Here is a 20,900-nt window from a genome sequence, read left to right as displayed (position 1 = left end):
GTCAACGCTTCATCTGTGTTGATTTTTTGAAGTGCTGACACCTCCATACAGCAGTTACCATCTTATTTTAATAATTTTTCAGTACAAGAGCTATTTCTCTTGTGAGCAGGAGCAGAGTTCAGGGATATAGGTGGACCACCAGACTTCAGCTGAAAAATCATGGGTGTTCAGTGAATTCAGACTAAGGCACTGAATATTTACAGTAATGGGTACTAAGGGTTTTACCTAACCACCTATTCCTGAAATGCAGAGAGCAAATAAAGAATAATGGCTAATTCTGTGGTAGGTTGGAAATACATGTACGTGTTGACTATGTGATACAAAATAAAAATAAAAAGAAGGATAGGAGAAAAAAGACAAACAGATTAGTGCAATCAGGAGTAAAGATTATTTCAGGGCGCTCCTTATTACTAGGGCAGGCACTTCTCTTAACTCAGTCTGATCAGCACCTCTGTTTCAAGAAAGCTTTGAACATCTTTAGAAGAGAACCTCCAGAATCAACACAGGTTGAATGACAGAGCACCAGGACACCAGGGCATTTGTTCAATATTTTGACCAGTAATACAAAATGTCTTTGTCTATATAAGGTCACTGGGCACGACCATCTTGTCTTAACCTAAACAAAGTAAAAGCTCAGTTTATTGGTTGCTTGGCACTCAGACTACTTCTTCCAACCTTTTATCATGGAAAGCTCTGACTCATCTCTCATGTGTCTCAGATATTTTCTAATCCTGTAACTTCTGCTTTGCACAACTGAAGCTGAAGTGGTCTCAGCTGCCCGTACTAGTCACTCATATATGCCAGGCTATTACTAGCTTTCTTACAGCATTGTCTCCCCAGAGGTTATCACAAAGTGTTTCCTGTAACTCCTCACACTACATGGCAGCAGTGGCCCTCACACTTGGTAGCTGGAGGGGCTGTCAGCAGGCAGGTGCAGTGTATTTTCCCTTCTGATGTGTCATGATGCTGGGCTTGGTGTTAGCATTTGGGCCACCAGTGACTGGTCAATTTTAGCAAAATTGTGACTTGATTTTAGCAGAGGCATGATTTCTGCCGTGGACAGACTCTACCCTCTCCACAGCAGACCTGCCACCACTATGTACTTTAGCACTGAAGGGTAGGTCTACAGAGAGGCTTGTGCAGCCTTTAAAACCCAGGCCTGCTGCAAGGAGGCTCCTCACATTCAGTGTAGGATAGGAGATATCTAAAGATAGGAGCTAGCTGAATTAGCAAGCTTTTGTGAAAGGATCATGTGGATTTCTTCTGAAGAGGGAAATAGGGAACAAAGTGTTGTTGAGGCTTTGCAGGGGACTGACTGATAGTGACCAAAGATTGACACAGGCAAAGAGCAACCTGCAGTAGATTACAGAAGGGAGTGAGCCTGGTTTGAGAAGAAAGGAGACAGCTGGTTTGTACTTTATTAAGGTCAGAGAGAAAAAGAGAAGGGATGCCCAAGTTCCCTCTCTGTGTGGCTTGGTGGGAGTCTGGTGGAGAGCAGGAATGTATTTCCACTTACAAAGAACTCTTCTAAACCAACAGATCAGAAACACGTCACAAAGATTCTTTGAGAGGTAAATTACTGAGGGTCTTAGTAGAGACATGCCTTGCTTTCTTTGTCCAACAATACCTTTTCACAATTTTAGAAGTATATTTCATATTTTTCCATTCCTCTTCTCAATAAATAAATAAATAAATAAATAAATAAATAAATAAATAAATAAAATATGGGCAATAGGAAACCTTGTTCATTTACATTAGTTTCTTTCAAGCTCACAGCACCACGAAGAGCTCCTCACTTTGTCCCACTCTCCTGCACCTCCTTACTCTTCTCTGATGTGGGAAGCTCCCTGCAATTTCCCTCTGCCTGCTTCCTCACCAGCACTGGCGGGATTCAGAGGCACAAGCTCAGATCCCGAACATCGTGTAATGCACCCAAGGAGATGAACTCCACCACTTGCTGTCACATTAGAGCAACCATCCAGCTTCCAATCCCAGCTGGCTGATTTCACCTCTGGTTGTGGGGTTGCACAAGTGGTGTCAGCCTGGAGCTGTCCTGCCCCACTGGCAGAAGCGTGCCCAGGCAGCACTCAGCTAAAACAGCTAAAACTGGCATGCTGCCCTATGCTGTGCTGCTGGGAAAAAAATAAGGTTCAGCTCAAGCCTTGAGCAGGAGTATCTCCTGATCCTTCCATGTTCAGGGGAAAGTCAGCCACTGAATTTAAATATTTGAGCTAAACACTTCCACTAGCCTGCCACCAGCCTAGGCAATGCTGTCATGAACCAAATATCACACTTATTTTCCAGAGATTCACAGAGCTCTGCACATTATTTTCAGGCCTGTCTATCCCTAGTTCTCTCTCTGCTCTGAAGACTTGCTGAGGAGAAGAGGAAGAAGTTGTTGCCACACTTTGAAGGCTGGATGAGACTGTCTGACAGTGCCTATTGACTGAATGACCATCAGAAAAAAATGTACCACCTGAAGGCGCTGGCAAAGCTCATCTCTTAGAGTTTTTTACATGGTTCGTGCAAGTATGTAATTAGGAGAGCTGACTCCAAGCCATATGGAGGCTGCTTTATATACTAGCACCTGTATCAGCCCCATAAAACCCTCTAATTTGGTTTACTGCTCCTAATTTTGTCCTACATTGTTGTTGTTGTTGTTGTTATTATTATTATGATTAATAATAATGAAAGAATTTCAAGTTCTTTTCAGTTTGCCTTCTCCTTCCAGTAACCAAAGACACAAGAACATGAAATTATTCAAAGGCTCAAAGCAAAACAATAAAAAGGCAATGCTGCCAGCTTTATACATACAGGATATTTGAAAGTGTACATTCAATTTACATCTATGGCAAGGCTGCTCTGTTCCACCAAGTCAGCGTCTAATTGAAAAGTTTTGAGATAAATTATCATTCATGCCATATCTCGCTCTATAATCACTTTAGACTGAAATTAATGGAATGCCTGTATTGGCAATCATGACTTTATTGTTGATACTCATTTCTAGTTCCAAGATCCATTGGGGTTCCAGGCCTTGTTATCTCACTCCCCTTCTTCAATATCTGAATAGTTAAACTGATTCAGAAGTAACCACTCCATCTCTTGGCAGCACCTGTTGTGAATACTCCATCAGTTAGCAGGCACAGGGTCCCCCTGCCCTATTCAATCCTCCCGTTGCTCCTGAGGTCAGCAGGGCAGGTTGCGTTTGTGATCTCTTCCCCTATAGATCAGGTTTCACACTGCTGCCCTGGCCATGTCGAGGATGACTATTGGTACCAGTCATGAAGGAACTGTGTGTTTACTATGTGCGTATGAAAGTTACCAGAAACCACTGGCCCCAGTGGAGGGATGGATGCTAGGGCATTCCTGGTCTTGGAATGCGTTTTCACAGAAGACTGAATAGGCCATGGACACAGGTAGTTGCTCACTCTTGAAATACTAATGCATTCCTACAATGATCACTCTTGTTGCTCACATACATGTCTCATTTTATGGGTTGGGAACAAGTTTGTTTTTTTTCTTTTCTGGAGGCACCTTGAAATTTTTGGTGCTATAGCTGTTGAATGTAAGGTAGATTGCAACTTAAACCAACCAGAAGCAATTAGAAGTTGTTTTCACTTCAGTCTGTTTCTTTCCTAACTTTATTTTGACCCTCCCTTTGGGGTCATTTATTTCTCATGTTAGTTAGTAGCTTTTCCCATTTGGGGATTTGGTAGTTTTAGTGAAACATCTAAAGGAGAAGACCAAGAAAACTCTCTCCTTTTTTGGCTAAGAATGTTTGTTCTGCTAATATCTGAATATAAAAACAACCTAATACTTGGGGCAAAAACAGGGGACATCCTCAAGGGACTTTTATCTGCTCCTAGGCTTATTTGAACTTTTCAGGGGAGACTGTTTAAATCTCAAGAACAGACTTTAGCTTCATATTACTTTTTCCTTTTTATTTTTTATTTTAGAATAATCTCAGGGTATGATTTTTACCAAGAGTAATGTATATATGAGACTAACTCAAAGGACTAGCTTATTTTCTTTTCTCTGTGGATTGGTCTTCTTTCCTTCCTTCCTTTCTTCCTTCCTTCCTTCCTTCCTTCCTTCCTTCCTTCCTTCCTTCCTTCCTTCCTTCCTTCCCTCCCTCACCCTCTTACTCTCCCTCTCTCTTTCTCACTTTCTCTCCTTCTTATACTAAAAAGCAATATAAAACAAATACACAAATCAACTTGCATTGTTTTAGATGGTGTTTGGTGAAGTTCTAAAATGATATTTTTCCTTCAGTTTTTATTATCCCCAAATAGATTTCCTGCTCACTTCATGTTTGTTTATTTAAACTGTGCCTCTTGGTATTGTAGGAGCTCAGGACAACTTTCCATGTACTGCCATTCAGTTCCCACAATAGTTAACTCCCAGGCTCTCAGACAGATGACTTGCCAGATACTGAGTGATGCCATTTGAAGCACAGCCTCAGATGAAGAGCCTGGGGCCCTTTGCTTGGCATGCCTCAGTCATTTTGAGCAATGGGACAACTGCACACTTATTTTTGAGGGAGTCATGGTCAAAGTGGTTATTTGCTCTCCCTCTCACCGAAGGCAAATGGTTGCAGAAGGTAACCTTCAGCTTCTTCAAGGACGTTCTTCAACAACTTCAGGGAAATCTGAACTCACCATGGATGTATCTGGAAGGAGATTTTTTCCATGCTCATCTCTGAATGCTTTCATGTGGGAATGACCTTAGTAAGTCCAGAACTTTTTCCTCTTCATTTTACTCTTCAGAGGCAGAGACTTGGGTCTTTTCATATTGTTTTTTTTTTTTTTTTTCTTTTTTTTTCTTTTTATATGTATATATATATATATTTCCCTTTTCTATTTCCTTTAACCCTTAAAGTATATAGATATTCTCCTCTCCTTTTCTCCTATGAAGTTTTACTACATTTCCAGCAACACAGCTTTTGAACACCCTCCCTCTGTAGCATTTCCAGAGCACTGTTTTTGGGACTCTTCCCACTCACTCCAGTCACTTCACTTACCTGTTGCACTCACACTCACTTCTCTACCACATTTCCAGCTATGTTGTTTGTTCCCTCCGACTGAGTATCAGACGGTGGCACAGTCAACATACAGGTGAGATCATCATTACCATTTTTGTGCGGGTTTAAATGCCGGCAAGCCCTGAGGCTCCCCAGATTATTTACTGAACGCTCTTTTTTAGGGTGTGATATCTTTTCTTAAAAAGATGCAAGTGAACACAGGAAAGCCATGGCTCAGGAGTGAAAATTTATGATTGGGGTCAACAACTCTGTTTAAATATTCACTGCAAAAGTTAACCCCAGTAAAACTTCTTCCCCTAGCATTTGATGTTCTTGACTGCTTGAGGATATAGGTAAATTCCCAGCATGGCATGTTAACAACCAGGGCTGCATATACAGATGAGCCAAAGCAGCCGGACAAGCTTATTTCCAGTAGTTAGTCCCTGTTAACACCACTGAATCAGCAAGTGCCTGGAACCTGACTGGGGCAGGTAGGAAGCTAACAGGGAAGCAGGCATGACATATTCCTACATAACAATGAAAATAGTCTGAAGCCAGTGCTGCTTATTCTCTCTTATGGGGTAAAAGGAGACATAGAAAAGGAAAACTTCATCCAAAACAGCTGTTATATACATTATAACAATGACAGGGAACCTGAACAACTATTTCACTTTGTGATGGGTTGGATTTGTAATTGTTTGCAGGATATTTGCAGTTTTGTTAAGTGGAATCAGTGTGTTTAAACATGGTTAAATTTTATTATAGTGAGTTGGACTCGATGATCCTTGTGGGTCCCTTCCAACTTGGGATATTCTATGACTGTATGGTTGCATACTTTTGACAATTAAAGCTGGTCAAATACAACTGTCTCAAACAGTGGCATTTTGTATACCCTCTACCTCCACACCTGGAGGAAATAGAGTGATGAATAACTGCGTATTAATTTTACTTATTTAATTAAAACCTTCCTGGAAAAGGTATTAATACAATTTTTTTCATACACAAAATTTTGTGGTACACAAAAATGTATGAGCCAAATTCACTTGAAATACATATGTATAACTTCAAATGAATGCCATTAGCTTCAAAGGGAGCTTAATAGCCCTGTCTGGGAACAATCTAGTGCTGTACTAAGAAACACCAATAAAAGCCTCTGACTACTACATCAAGAAACTTCACGATGTGATAGAAAGGTTGCTTGTCCAAGAGCTCTTCAAGGGCATCTCTTTAGCTGTGGTTTAACATCCACATGCTGAAACTCACAGAGAAGAACGCTCAGTATTTCCCCTAGCATGATGCGTTTAGCAATCTTTAATACTTGCTGAGAATAGTTCCAGCTCGGTTTCAGCTAGCATTAGTATATCAAAGATGGTTTTCCTTTTGCTAAGACTTCCAGATATGACCAGAAAACCAGGGTCCACAAGGTAGAAAGAACAAGGGGAGGGGAGGAGCAGACAATATTCACAGTATATTTTTATACATATTTGCAGAAGGAAGAGCTGTGCTATCCAAACTTGAGCTTTCCCCATGGATGAGTCAAACATAACGTTTCATCCCAGCGAAGGCACAGAGAACATCTCAATGCACAGAAACATTTCTACACAGGAAAGGGTCTGGGAGATATTGACCCCACTTTGGGTAATTATGATCATCTCCTTCCTGGGTTTTTGTGAAAATGGAATTGTCCTCTGGTGCCTCTGCTTCCAGATCAAAAGAAACCCATTCACTGCGTACATCACACACCTGTCCATTGCTGACATCTCCTTACTGTTTTGTACATTTATTCTGTCAATTGAGTACATTGCTGGTTTTGGATTCGCATATGGTTTTTACTACTATGTAACCACCACACTGTCTATTGTCTTCCTTCTTGGATATAATACTGGTCTCTATCTCCTGACAGCCATCAGTATTGAGAGGTGTCTGTCTATTGTTTACCCCATCTGGTACCGATGCCACCGGTCACAGCACCAGTCAGCAATTGTGTGCGCAATTCTGTGGACTCTGTCTTTTCTGATGACAATAGCCGAGTATTTAACATGCAAAGATGATTCAACAAAAGAACAGTTTGATGAAGCCAACCATTGCCAAGCAATGCTCATCTTCACATGGATCCTGACTTTCATGATCTTCATTCCTCTAATGATTCTGTCCAGCCTGATCTTGGTTATCAGGATTCATCGTAACTCCCTGAGACCTCACTCGTCAAAGCTCTACATCATCATTGTGGCCACAGTCATTGTCTTCCTCATCTTTGCCATGCCTATGAGGCTGTTGTATCTTCTGAATTACCACCACTGGTCATCTTTGCTCAGCCAGCAGAACCATGTCACCATTGTTCTCTCCACCGTTAACAGTAGCATCAACCCCCTTGTTTACTTCTTTGTAGGAAGCAGCAAGAAGAAGAGGTTCAAGGAGAGTCTCAAAGTGGTTCTTAGCAGAGCACTCGCGGATGGGTTGCGGCCGAGAAGCCAGGAAGTTGGCATGAGTTTGGATATCGCTGAAACGATTTTCTGAGGCTTAGGGGGGAAGTTCTGGGGGCAAATAATCGGACTTGCAAGATTTAATAAACCACTGCAAAACTAAGAGCATTTTTCTTCCATAGAATGTAAAGGGAAGTAGTGAAATGGTACTGTTATCTTTGGTGGTTGAGTAATGGAAAAATATGGATTAGAATAAAGATAACTTTTATTTGTATTTTCTTAATTATTCAAACACATGCTACATCCTGATGTGACTATGTCAGTCAAGGATACCACAGTGGAAAAGAGACAGGCCAACAGAGAATATAAAAAAAGGACACAAATATGTTATAAATAGTGTGACATTTATAAAATCACTGAGCACCCATAAATGCTATTGAAGTCATCAGGGCCTGTGTGTATTCGCATTTTTAAAAGTCAAACCCACTAAACACAGGATTTACGTTACATACTGGGATCTATTACAGCTGTTTCCAGCTTGTTCAAGTTCACAAAAGAGCTGCTCCCCGCAGGGAGTAGAAGAAAAAATCCACATATAGTCCCCATACATACCCACAAACATATAGCACGGCTTTGGTCTAGCAAGACATGCAAGTATATGCTAATGATCAAGTTCTGTGGTTAAGGGGCTACTTCAGAGTCTGCTCTCAAAGTATATGCTGCATGATTCCCAGGGGCATCATCATCCTCTGGTTCCTTGGATAGTTTGGTACCTGACACACAGGAGAAGCTGGCAACATATGGATGTTGTCAACTCACATAGGGTTTTTGCCCTAATTGTGAAGGGTGGGACTGGCATATCCCAAAATGACAGTGTTCCTGTAGGCTTAGTTATTCAAGGGGTCTACGAGAAAGTCATCCCAACACCTGCAGTCCCAGCCGTGTCTTCAGTATTCAGCTGTTCTCTGGAGAATACGTATGACCTTTGTGATCTCAGTTTTATAATATCAGCTTTGCTCAGGAAGAAAGAAAGAGAGGTGCCTCAAGCAGTGTATGACTGGGGCTATACCTCAGCAAAACCATTCCAGCTGACTGCCTCCTGTATGGCAGGGCACCTGTGCTGGTATGTTGCTAAGTGTAATTCCTAGGGCCGCTTGCCCACTTAGAGCCAAGCTGCAGAGAGCAGAGGAAGACAACAGCAAGGAAAGAATGGGACTAGGTCACATTTATCAAACAGACACAGAGTAAGGGGAGTCTTGGCACTTTCAGAGACGTCTGGGAGACACATTTGCCTCTAGCCCCCATGGGGCTCCAAATCCAGCAGGAACGGAAAGCTCCTGCCACAGGCAGCGGCAGCATCTTCAGCCTCCCGCCAAGTTTCCACTGGCACAATTAATAGCTGACTGGGGAAAGAAAAATACAACCTACCCTTCCTTTGTTGAAAGATTGCCAGCCCTGGAATAAGGAAGATGGTAGGTTAAGGCCTAGGATTGGATGGGAATTAACATAGAGAAGAGCTCTCAGAAGGATAAATATTTCTTCTACGCACATTCGCCTCTTTCCTTACGTTAAAGTGTTGCAGTGTGTCATTGCAGAAAAGACTCGGGGAAAATAAAAGGTTACCTCTATTATCCTTCCAGTTCCCTCACTCCATTAAACCCTCCCCTGTGACAGCCCCTCTGCTTGTCCAAGATCTTTTTGAGGCTGCAGTCCCAGGCTTGCCACCTCTGTAGATTTAGACAGTAGAAGAGTGCAGCCTGCTCCTCTCTTTGGGTACTGATCTACCGAACTGCTGGAATGACACGTCAGCAGAGCAGCTTCCCATTGCCAGAGGTGGGTGCAGGACACGGCAAGTAGGTCTGTGGGCACCCTGGGGGCAGTGGAAATGTGTGTGTGTGGTGTCCACATACGCATGGCAGTGTGTGCATGCACCTGCTGCGGGATGGGGTCTGCTGCCCACACGTAACCCAGAGCTCTCAGAGTGATTCAGGTGAGCCAAGACATGTCACTGTGCTTAACCATACCTTGGTTACTACGGCAGGTCTGGCTTAAAGGTCACTATGCATGCAGCTAGGTCAGTAGATCTGAAAGGGCAATATTGTATTACAGGGCAATATGGGTGCTTGTAAGCTGCACAAGGTACTCTGGGGTGTTTGACTTCCTACCCCATTTCACCTGTGTCTGTCTATGCCACCAAACATTTCAGAATTTGGACAAATGGCCACAGATCAGCGTACAGAGCAGACAAAATTAACATTAATCATGAGACGAACATCCAGAAGTATGAATAAGGATGAAGAGCTAGCAGCTGAAAAAATGATTAATGTTACCCATTCCACAGATAAAAATATCTTAGGGATGTTCTTTCTCCTTTATCACAGCGACTGATGACTCTTGCCTGTGCAGACAGGCTGCAGTACAAGGGAAACTGATAAGCACATTATTCCACCATTAAAAAATCAACATGGAGAATGTGACATATCATTTGTTGCACAACAAGAAAGTGATTCTCCACCAGTGTGACTTTTCAAAAATTATTTGCGTCTCTGGGAGAGTGTGAAATAGCCCTGTGCAGTGTCAGGCGGTGTTAATAAACACTTTGCAGTGGTGCAGAACAGGAAAGTTTGTCTTGTGGGTGAAGTCCTCTCCATGGAGTCCAGAGATGTGGGTTCTACTTCGATGCATTCTCGGCATCTAATCTTTCTGTCCCTCACATTCCTGCCTGTAAAATAAGGATTACAAAATTTTCTTATTTTCTTATTCTGGGAAATCCTCTTAGAGAAGCTGAATTACTTCCCAGTTGTACTGATTGATGATGTAGAAAAAAAATCCCACCTTGCTCCCTTTCCTGGCATGAGAATAATCTACAAGTGCACAGCATTTCCCGTTATAAAGCCTCAGGTCACTTTCTACGGGGAGGATGGGAGGGACAGTTAAACTACAGAGTCATCCAAAATATCCTAGAGAGATCTCCACTAATGTCACAGGTGATTTTGTCCTCCAGCAGCTTGTGATGCTTGGCAGGGTATGCACCTGGGAGAGGTTTCTTCCCAAGTCCTCCCACTCGGTTAATCTCAGAGTGAGGGTGATCCATTTACAGGGATCTGCTGCATTCTGCATTTCTTTCCTTGCTCTGCTTTCCTGACCTGCAAATACCTGCAGCCTGTTGTCTGTTGTGCCAGACCTGCACTGTGTACTCTGGTCCTTGTGGGGGGGTGTGGACCCCTTTGGCATCCCCATGGGCTATGGGGGAGACCCAGCTGTGTGCCCACTGCACCACTGGGTTTCCTGAAGAAAAGACAGCTGCTGGCTGGTGCTTTCAGTCTCTCCTTCACTTCAAGCAGTAGCCTGTGGAGGTTGCAGTGGTGATACCGGTCAGCAGAGGGTATTCTTGGATGGCACCTACATCAAGGGAAAGCACAAAATCAGCATGGAATTGTGTGCATGAGTCTGTGTGCATGCCTGTGTGTGTAGCTGCCACAATATGCTGCCTGTAATGTGTGTTGTTCGATGCTCCTCTTCCTAGCTGCACATAGAAATCATTTATTAAAGTCCACTACTCTGAACTTCTAGCTACCTGTGCAATGGGAAGGCCTGTTTGGTTTTCATTCAGTTGCTTGGTTGCTTATGTGATGTCCTCAAGGAATTATTTTTGCTATTCCAGTGGACTCAGCAACCCAAAAGATGAAGCACTATGATCCGCATTCAAAGCAAAGCACTGCAGTTGCAAAACTGAATTCAGAGAAGAGGTACAAAGATGAGATAGCCTGTGTGGTTCTAATACTTTGGCCTTGCATATAATCGTTCAATTTTTAACTATATTATTACTTTTTTTTTTTTTCCCAAACTGGATTCATGCCTTATCAAATGTACAGACTGGACCTGATGCTGGTACATAGTAAATACAAAATCCTTGCTTCATTTGTTTCAGAAACAGGGAAGGTAGGACAGGAGAAGGGAGGGAGTGTGGCAGTGTCCATCTGGCCTCAAATCCTATCTCCAGCAGTGGTCACAAGCAGATGTGCACAGGGGAGAAGAAACATAAATCATCATGCTTTCTTCTCATCCTCTCCCAGCCTTTGACAGTTTTCATCTCAGACCTCATGGTCTAGAAGTCTTTGTAGTTTGCAACCCTCAATGGATTTCTCTTGGACAAATACATCCACTCCACTGGAGGCCATCCACTCCACTGGAAGCCATACAAGCTTTTGATATCTTCAATATTCTGTTTCACAGTCTAACTAAATGCTTTCTGAAAAATATCCTCCTTTTGGTTGTTTTGAGCTGTCACTTCCTAGACCTGTTAGTGTCCATAGTTCCTGCACGGCCCTCAGACTGCTCCTGCAGCCCAATATTTGTGTGCCGTGCTGAGGTGTACACAAACCACTTCCCAGCAGTGACCCAACGGTGGTGAGGCTGCTGCTTTTGCTAGTGTCAGTAGAAGGCATGGTCTGGAATTTGCTGTAACAAGGAAGGAAAGACTCAAATGTGAGGTTCACTGACTTCACAGGTATGCTCTATGAAATAACCTGGTGTTACAAAGCCTTGTCACTTCGCTGCTCTAATGTCTATCACGAGGAATTCATTTTCCTTGAGGAACTGGAAAGAAGATAGCAAAGGCAGCTTTGAAATATAGATAATGGTAATAAAGGAAACTCTAGCTACCTGAAGTCTGATTCAGTAGGTTGACTTGCTGAGCTAGGGCTCAGGAAACTATTATTTTTCCACTTGTGTCCACGGCTTACGGAGTGACACTAAAAAAGTCATTTATAAATCATATTGCCTTAGCTCGCCAATTTGCAAAAAGAACAGTACATGAACCCTTTAATAAAACCTACTCTGAAACTGGTTAAAAGCTTTGCACATTCTCTTTTTCTGTTATTTTTTTTTTCTCATAGATTTATTTCTTCTTAAAATCAATGGGTCATCGCTGTCATCCCGGCAGACAAAGAAGCTAATGGTGCAAAGGTGTGGAATCCTGTTCGAGTCTTTCACCTGAGAGAGAGAGATCTGTTTTGCCACAGAGGGGTAGTGGGTAGGGAAGAGAGAGAAGTGATTTAATCTGGACTAGGAATTATTTTAAATAATGTATTTATTTACCCCATTAAGTATTTACTTTATGCTGAATATAGACCAAATTGCCAAATATGGCAAATTGATATTCTAGCAAATAAATATTAATAATAAATGGTAAGAGATGGTTAAGACAAAGAATAATTACATCAAAATATTTATAGAAGCAACCATTTTCATGTATAAAGTGTCTACAGTGAGAAGAAAAATCTCTAACAGCTATGAGCAGAAAATGGACTGAGCACCCTGGAGTCACTGTTCTATCCCAAAAGAAAAAAAAAATTGCTTGTACACATCAGAGGAGGATGTTTTATGTTCCATGCTGTCTTTGGTCTATCTGGATTTATTTTTTGTCTGAAAGAGTAACATATGTCTGTGAGATATAGCTTATTTTGTTATTTTTAGGGGAAAACCATCTCTCCTGCAAAGGAAATTTTCAGATGAACACAAACTCTGAGCTCACTGAACGTACTGCTACATACTACAGCAAAGGGAAATGACGTTTGTGAAAACAAATATGTAAAAACATTTTTCATTATTATTTTTGAGGGGGCAGGGGTCTAATTCTGATAACTTTTTCCCTGGGCAAGGCGAGGGAAGGGACCTCTGCCATAGCCAGCGGCCAGGCCAAGCCAGTCAGACCAGCACCTGAGCAATGCACAATGCCTCTATTGCTAACCCTGGCGTGACTGAGGTCCTCTGTAAACACAGCTCTGCCAACCGTTTCCTTTGTTATGAGCTCCCTCTTGGTTCATTTACCCATTAGCACAAATCTTTCTGAGCACAGCACTGGCCTGTGCTTCTTGGCAGCTTTCAGCACTGCAAAATGTTTATCTCTATTTTTCCCAGTCTGGGTATGACACCTCCTCTCAGAGGAGCGTTCAGCTGCTGTGCATGCTGTCCTGGGGGTTTTCCCTACTTTAATCACTACAGCAGAAGACTTTAAGCCTACAGTGCTGTGCTTTTAAGTCTTTGGCTAGTTACAAGCAAAATATGTGCCCTTCATCTCTCAGCTTTGTATCCATACTGAGTTTTCTACTGTGTACTTCAGTCATACTTCCCCCAGTTTGACTGTAGCGTAAGGCTTGCCAAATTCTGCTGAGCTCTGATGCTTCCCACCTCATCTATTCAGAGCAACTACAGCCATTACTTTCCTCAGCTTGGCCAGGTGGATTGAAAAAGAGCTTTCCATACCACTGTCCATCATCCAACACAGTGTCAGGCTCTTCATTTATTACTTTGTGTCGAACAACAAGAATAAAAGTGCAGAGAAGCCCTCCAAGCAGTTTTGCTGAAGGCTTCAAAGTCCAGCTAGTGCTAGTTATGTCAGAAAGCATAACAACGCCTGTTTCAGAGCACGTGCTGTAAGGCTCAGGTGCACATCACAGCACTGTGAAGAGGAATGTACATGTACAGAAAGAAACTATTTTCTGTCTTGTGTGGCACAAACTATCTATCCTGTTTTGGGAACATCATACACAGTATTTCCTAATATTACTTTATTTCAGCTGCTAAGGAAATAACTGTCTGGAAATACCAATATTTAGCACTGGTAAATTTTCCACCCACAATTTTTTGTTCACTTCAGTTAGGTGGATCTGTAAGATTTCCTTCCCCATGATAACACTTGTCATATCTTTAGATTTCATGTCAGTAAATGAGAAAATGCTGGAAAACTGCTCAAGACTGTTGTCATGTGTTGTCATCACATACAGATGCGACGCATATTTCTTAGCATGTTCACTATAATATTTACATGTCTTCTGTTTCTTTTCCTCTTGGATCAGTTTCTAATTGAAAAATAGTTAAGGAAAATGTCATTACTTCCACTGACTTAGTTGGACATATTACAGATTCAAAACTGCACTTACTCTGGATATGTCCTATTTGTCTTGTGATCTACAGGTGCAATCTATTATTATAATTTTTAATCGAACCATTTAAACAATATTGTTATTTGGCATTAATCCTGTTATGGCTTAACATGTGCCTTCATACATACGCTGCTATTGGTATCTGTTTTCTTCTACACTGTTTACTTCAGATACTTGTGAATATAAAACATAGAGAGAAATGTAGTACCAATTGTTAGACAGTGGAATGGTGCTTTTATTCTAAATGAGTTTACATGTAACCTTATTTCTTATTCTTCCGCTTCAGATGCCTTAAAATATTTTACGTAAAAATATAATGGAAATAAAATGCACGTCTGTAAGACATTTAATACAGGCATGGGCATATTTACGGATGTGGCTATGAAAATAAACGTGTATATATGGGCATAATATACAAATACATGCTAGCAAGACAGGGGGAAGAAAAATCAACTGAATAAATTATACCACATATTTTAGTCCTCCACAAATAGCACATTATGCAAGCAATGTCTTGCATAGATTCTTTCCCCTGAGAGGAACATTAAGAAAGAAAATTTAGGTTGAGCTGTTGTCCTTTAAACAAAATTGATTCAGTCGTTTCCCTGCTGTGTATGAAATCTGTTAATTCATGAGTGTTTTGATGGAGATGGCATTTCCATTTCAATGTCCTTCAATTACAAGTGAAAAAAAGTCACACCACACAGGGCCGGGAAAAAAGAAGCAAAAAAGACATTTATCAGCTACCTTGTGACAATTAAGATGGAGCAGATGACAGTTTATTGTCATACATAGTACTAATGAAATAGGTGAAACAGCTCCTGAATTAGAGAAAGGAAAGTTGCTTATTATCTCTGTCACTGTCTCAGGACAAAAATACAGCACCATGGGGTAGTATGTCTTCCAGGTGTAACAAGTTTCATTTGTTCACTTCAGCTTCACAACAGATACCCACAGTTTTTTGCCAAGGCAAGTGGTCTTTATAAACCTTTGTACTAGCTAACATTTCTCATAGCAGAGGAACCACTACTGGTTTCAGGCACATCAGATGCAATTTCTAGCTACTGCAGATGAGGGAGCATCCATGAGTTTCCATTATCACATCTTTCTGTGCTGAGCTGCAACTTACATGGAGAAATATATATTATAGATGAGGTCCCACATGCAGGAAAGAGCAACAGATCATCTCCAGAAGTGAAAAAGTGAATGGAAAAATCATGTCACTGGAGAGCAAAACATGATAGATGATCATATTTAAAAAGAGATGGTGATATATTTAGAGTGCATGATTAATGACAACAGATAGGAAAAGGAGGAGTCTCGGAGATAACTGAGAAATGTAAGTCAGAAGGGGGAAAGAGGCAAATAATTCTGAAATAACAAATGCATGTGGGGATGTTTTTCTTCCCTGAGCCTACCTTGCAACTGGGGGCTGTTTGCTACCACCACATTTATATCTGCTCATCTGCAAGAATGTGCTCTGAGAACAGGGTGATCTCAGCAAGAGCAGGGGAGTGTTGCACGCCTGTCTGGTACTGGCAGAGGTCACAGAACTAAAGGTGGTGGTTAGCTCCAACATGACCGTCCACAGGAGACCACAGAGACCAAAGCCTGTGGGAGAAGACCAGGCCACAGCGTGAAGAGCTCCACTGATGTCAAAGTGCCCCAAAGTTAAATCACTGGACTGGGCAATAATGTTTAAAACACTGAACAGTCTTTCACTCTACATTTATTGCCTTTGTAAGGTGCTTTGAGGTTAAATCATTAATTTTCTTGTAGATGCTCCAAATGGAAGAGAAATAGCAGAGAAATCAGACCATGCTCCTCTGATATCTAAGACTTGAGAGAGTGGAATTTCTTTGACTACCAGTGAAAGTACCATTGGTTAACTCTGGTGAAGTGGTTTGTATTTTACAGTTCTTGCCTTACTTGGTGAATGTCCACGGAGTAACCTAGGCCCTAGCTGGTAATTCAGATCCTTAAACATTAAGAAATATCAATATTCTGGCCCAAGAACAAATAGTCAAGAGCCATAGTCCTCAGAATCTAGACCAAGGATGTGAAGAAAAGAGATGGAGAAATACCGAAGCGCTGATGCAGACTTGCTCAGGCAGTGACTCAGGAACAGCCCTGACAGGGGCTGTCTTCCAAGGCGCAGCACAAAACAGAGCTCACGCTGAATACACCATGTAAGAACTTTCCCAGCATGACAAAGATTTCAGATAAAGTCAACGTGTTTAGACCAAAGTTGATATCCTTTCACAGTTTCATTGAACAATATCAGCTAGATTAGGAAATGTCATTAATTATCTCTGTAACTGCATCGGGAAGCCTAAACCTATGTCTGCAAAACAAGGTCATCAAACGCTGTTTTCCTCCTCTCAGCAGTCTTATTTGAAATGCTGTAAAGCAGGCTAACTCATCACAACAAATCAGGAGCTAAAGCTCATCAAGGGCTTGCTTTTGGAAAAAGCTAAAGAGAAAGGACCAGGGAAGAGCAGAAGCAGAATGGGAAAAGAAGGAAAAGAATTAGATGGGTGGTGAAAGATCCAGTGAGCCGCAAAATAGAACAAGGGCATATTGACAGTAGGTATAACATCAGAAAGACAAAAGTTTAGGTGTAGAGAGCAAGAGAAATGGAAAAAAGAGATGAGCAGTGCCACTGTGCTTTCTGTAGAACAGCATAGCTCCGTGCAAGAATCTTAGGAATAGTTTTCACATAGTATAAAAATAATTATTTTATTATACAGACAGCTGGAAATAAACTGTCCAAATCTCACTGGAGAAAGAACTTCCCAGAATCAAAAGTAAAAACAGCTCTTGATTCTCAAAGAGTTTTTGTTCCTATTTATTGAAAAGGCAGAGAGATCAGATACGAGTCTTAAAGGGAACTGAGACGATAAGAGTAGAGGCGAGCTGCCTCTGAGGCAGCCTGTACCTCGCAGCCGATACTGGCCACATGAAGTAAGAGTGTGAATCAGAACATGAAATGACTCCGACATCTGAGACCAGGCAAGACGCAAGGAAGAATCCTAGAGTACCTGTTTATTCATCTCTGATTCATGAAACCCTGTCTACTGAAAATCATCTGCAACTACGAAGCTTCTGTAAGAGTTTCGGATCTTTGGGATGTACTGCAACTTAACTATCAGTCATCATGCCGAGCCACTCCCGAGGAAAAGGTAAGATTATGAGATTACATTCCAGAGTATTTTAACACTGCCCCACAGCACCCAACAAGCTGGGATGCCAATATCATTAAACATGGCTGGTAAATTATTATTTATAAAAGATATTCAGAATGAAACAGTCCTGCCATGCTGTATTGGCAAAACATAGTTTAGGGTATATAAATGACTGACACACAGCTCCTGCAAATGTTTATGCATGCACTTAGCTTTAAGCATGGGAGAAATCCCATGGATCTTGAGAACTGCTGGAATCCCTGGGTTATAAAAGTTAAGGAAAATACATGTATATAGAAAATTGAAAAGTTTGCAGGCTTAGAATCTGCATGTGAGATTTCTCACCCCGGAATAATCTTTTACTTTTAAAATTTATGTTAAAGAGTTTTGTATAAATTCGTATTTACAATTATATTTCAGTGTTTATGCAGCTCCACAGCCACCCTTGCTGTGCGGCAACTTCGATTCATTACTAGGTTGAGGTTGATGAATGCTTATGTATTAATACTGCAAATTAGAGGACATTTTTTTTTCCCTTTCTAGCTAGGGGTTGATGAATGCATATATACCAGTATGGTTCCTTTTTTTATTTTATTTTATTTATTTATTTATTTTTTTTCCCCCTTTGGAGAAAAAAATGGGAAGAACTAGGACTGTCTTCTGCCTTTTCAACTTCTTTCCTCCCTGCTAGGTAGCTTTTCACATGCTTTTCTCTGTATGCAAAGACACTGCTCTGAAATCTCTGAGCCTTGTGCAAAATACAGGGGTCAGCGCATACAAAGCAGTATGCAGAATGAAGAATGCAACTTGCTTGTAACCTTCTTCTTTCCTTTATCAGCAAACAACTTAGAACTAGCTCTTATCAGATAACTGACACGAACTGTTCATGGGCCCTGACACTGCAGACCTTTATTCACATTCCTAACATCAGCAAGGTGAGTAGTCTCATTGTCTTCAGTGGAGTCACTCTCGTGTTTAAACATACAAAAAGATCATTTCAGGAATAAAGCTTGATTAGCACTAATGCCTGCAGTGAACTTCGTGGTTAATACAGTTTTAATGCAACTTAGAAAAGAGATGGAATTTACTGGAATTTACTGTTAAGTCTAATGGATTAATGGATTTGCTCTGTATAGAGTGAGTGATGTTGGTACAGCTAGCAGAACAACAAAATTAAAAAAATTCACCGAAATAATAGACTCAGTATACCTTTTTGTCTACTTTTTTTTTTTTTTTTTTTCTTTTTTCACTGAGGCTTCGAGTACATGCCATTAGGCTTGTCCTTGAACTATATAGGCTAGAATTTAAAAACCAGACATCTGGGATTCTTGGGTAAGCAGATTTGGATCTTTAAGGAATCCATTGAAGGCTGAAACAAAACTTCATGGGTTGGCAGGGATCCGTGATACAGTGATACAAAACTGGAACGGGTAATGGCACGTAGCCAACCCTTTGCATTCATCCCTCCTCCTCTTCCTCCCCTCTCCTCTCACTTGTTTGCCCTCGTACAGGATTCATCCTTTCACTAAGCTGCTGCTATTGCTGAGCCAGCAGAAAACCAATATGTTTGTGTGTGTTTGTTTATTTTCCCCACAGCTTATTATTCTGTTGGGCCGAACTTCTGAGCTGAATAGCGTTGAACCCCCTTGTGCCAGCAGACAGGAGGGGACCCGGGGCTGAGGCCACGCGTGGCCGTTACCCCGAGCGGCCGTTACCCCCCAACGGCCGCCTCAGCCGTTACCGCGGCGGGCGCGGAGAGAGGGCGGGGCGGGCGCGCGTCACGTGGCGCGCGCCCCTCCCGCCGCCGTCACGTGCGGGCGGCGGTCACGTGAGGCGCCGCCTGACGTGCCGGGGCCGCGTCGGCAGGGCCGCGGCGAGCGGAGCGCGGAGCCGAGCCCATGGCGCTGCCCGGCCTCGCCCTGCTGCTGCCGCCGCTCCTCGGCCTCCTCCTGCAGCGGGGAGCCGGGGCTGGGCCCCCCCCGGTGCTCGGCGACGCCTACCGGGAGCTGTGCAGGTGGGTGGCGGGGGGGCGCCGCCGTCTGTCCGTGTCCGTGTGTCCCGGCCGCGGGCGGGCTGAGGCCCGGGGAGCGGGGCCGCTGTGGCTGGGGGCTGCCCCCGGAGCCGGGCCCGGCCCCTGCCCAGGCCGCTGCGGGCTGCAGCGGCCCTGCCCTACCCCGCCGTGCCAGTGGCAAGAAGGGGAAGGCTGCGGAGGGGGGCAGGTGCTGTGCTGCCTGTAAATAAATCAGAGCAGGTCGGCACGCAGGGGAGGAAGGGCCGCTTGCAGTGGGGCAGAAAGCTGCCAGAGCTTCTGTCCGCAGGAACTGAAGTGTGAGGGCTGCTTGAGCTTTGAGTCTGTTTCTTTGCCTGCCTCTGGTGGCCGTACTGCAGGCAGGCTTGGGCAGTGTGGGGAAGGAAGGACAGACCTGCTCTGCTTTTTCTGAAACTTTGTGGAGTGTCGTGGCTTGCAGTGCCCAGTGTCGTCACGCTTTTGCTATTGTTCTCGCCTGCTCCTGAAGCTGGCCCTGTGGCCATGTGACTTGCAATTAGCTGTGTTTATCTTCTCTGCTCAGTCGCCTCTAGGATTGCTGCAATGTGAGCACCTGGGAAAGAATACAGAGGACTTGGTTGGATATATGAAGCTAGTAGTGAGAATGACCAGAGCAGTGTGTTTGCTCCTTTCAGCACTTGTCCTGGAACCACAGCACGCTCTCATGCTGTTAGAAGCCTTGGGTTTAGCATTTGGCTTAGCCTCAGAGAAGAGGCATGCCCCGAGCACAAGATGACCTGTAGGTGAACTTGCTCAGCTCTATTAAGTGCTTCGACAGACTTAAATGGGAGATGTCATAAATAACTCGTTACTGGACTTATTTGCATATGTCCATGGTTGCTTCATAGGCCTGGGAATTTGCCACTGCAATGGCCTCAGTGTGACTTCTCAGCACATTGGCTTCCTAGAGCTCTTGCATGTTTGAACCTCGCATTGCTCTTCCCTTTCTCACACGTTCTGTGATGTGATGTAGTAGATGTGGTTTAGACCGTATCGCAGAAGGTGAAATGTCAAAGTGCATGCAAGGATCGAAAGCTGAAGGGCATGTGGTGTAACCGTAAGGCTGTTACGCATGATGTGCCTGTCAGAGAACTTGCCTGAAGACATGTGCCATGTGTGATGATCGGAAAAGGTGACAGGTAAAGCAGAGCGGAGCTAAGCATGAGTAGGGATACACAGTAAGTGTTCTCTCAGCTCTTGAAGTACAGCAGCAGTTTTGTATGTTGTGCCATTCAAGCTGTGGTTTTCTTCTAGGGAGAGCTTTCTTTGATACAGAAA

General features: G+C 42.9%; 2 protein-coding genes across 3 annotated transcripts in view; both read left to right on the top strand.

The window, feature by feature from the left end:
- Window positions 1-4,248: 4,248 nt before the first annotated feature.
- On the top strand, window positions 4,249-10,203 carry MAS1 (MAS1 proto-oncogene, G protein-coupled receptor). 2 transcript variants are annotated; one of them, XM_072035117.1, is made up of 2 exons: window positions 4,249-4,727; window positions 6,924-10,203. In XM_072035117.1, the coding sequence occupies exons 1-2, from the start codon at window positions 4,703-4,705 to the stop codon at window positions 7,535-7,537; spliced, it is 639 nt and encodes a 212-aa protein (XP_071891218.1). In that variant the 5' UTR covers window positions 4,249-4,702; the 3' UTR covers window positions 7,538-10,203. The 2 variants fall into 2 exon arrangements, with proteins under 2 accessions (XP_071891218.1, XP_071891217.1); XM_072035116.1 differs by having other exon boundaries at window positions 6,511-10,203.
- Window positions 10,204-19,383: 9,180 nt separating this feature from the next.
- IGF2R (insulin like growth factor 2 receptor) overlaps window positions 19,384-20,900 on the top strand; it is a 53,603-nt gene continuing 52,086 nt past the window's right edge. The window contains exon 1 of the mRNA XM_027453313.3: window positions 19,384-19,589. Coding sequence (XP_027309114.3) covers window positions 19,474-19,589 — 116 coding nt within the window. The 5' untranslated portion in view covers window positions 19,384-19,473. The remainder of the gene's footprint in view (window positions 19,590-20,900) is intronic.

Source organism: Anas platyrhynchos, chromosome 3, assembly GCF_047663525.1.
Source record: "Anas platyrhynchos isolate ZD024472 breed Pekin duck chromosome 3, IASCAAS_PekinDuck_T2T, whole genome shotgun sequence".
Lineage (NCBI taxonomy): Eukaryota > Metazoa > Chordata > Aves > Anseriformes > Anatidae > Anas > Anas platyrhynchos.
This window is presented reverse-complemented; position numbering and strand designations above follow the sequence as displayed.

What these genes read in the sequence shown, in the direction of transcription:
- MAS1 (XM_072035116.1), top strand. Translation starts at nt 6,548, where the DNA reads ATGGATGAGTCAAACATAACGTTTCATCCCAGCGAAGGCACAGAGAAC.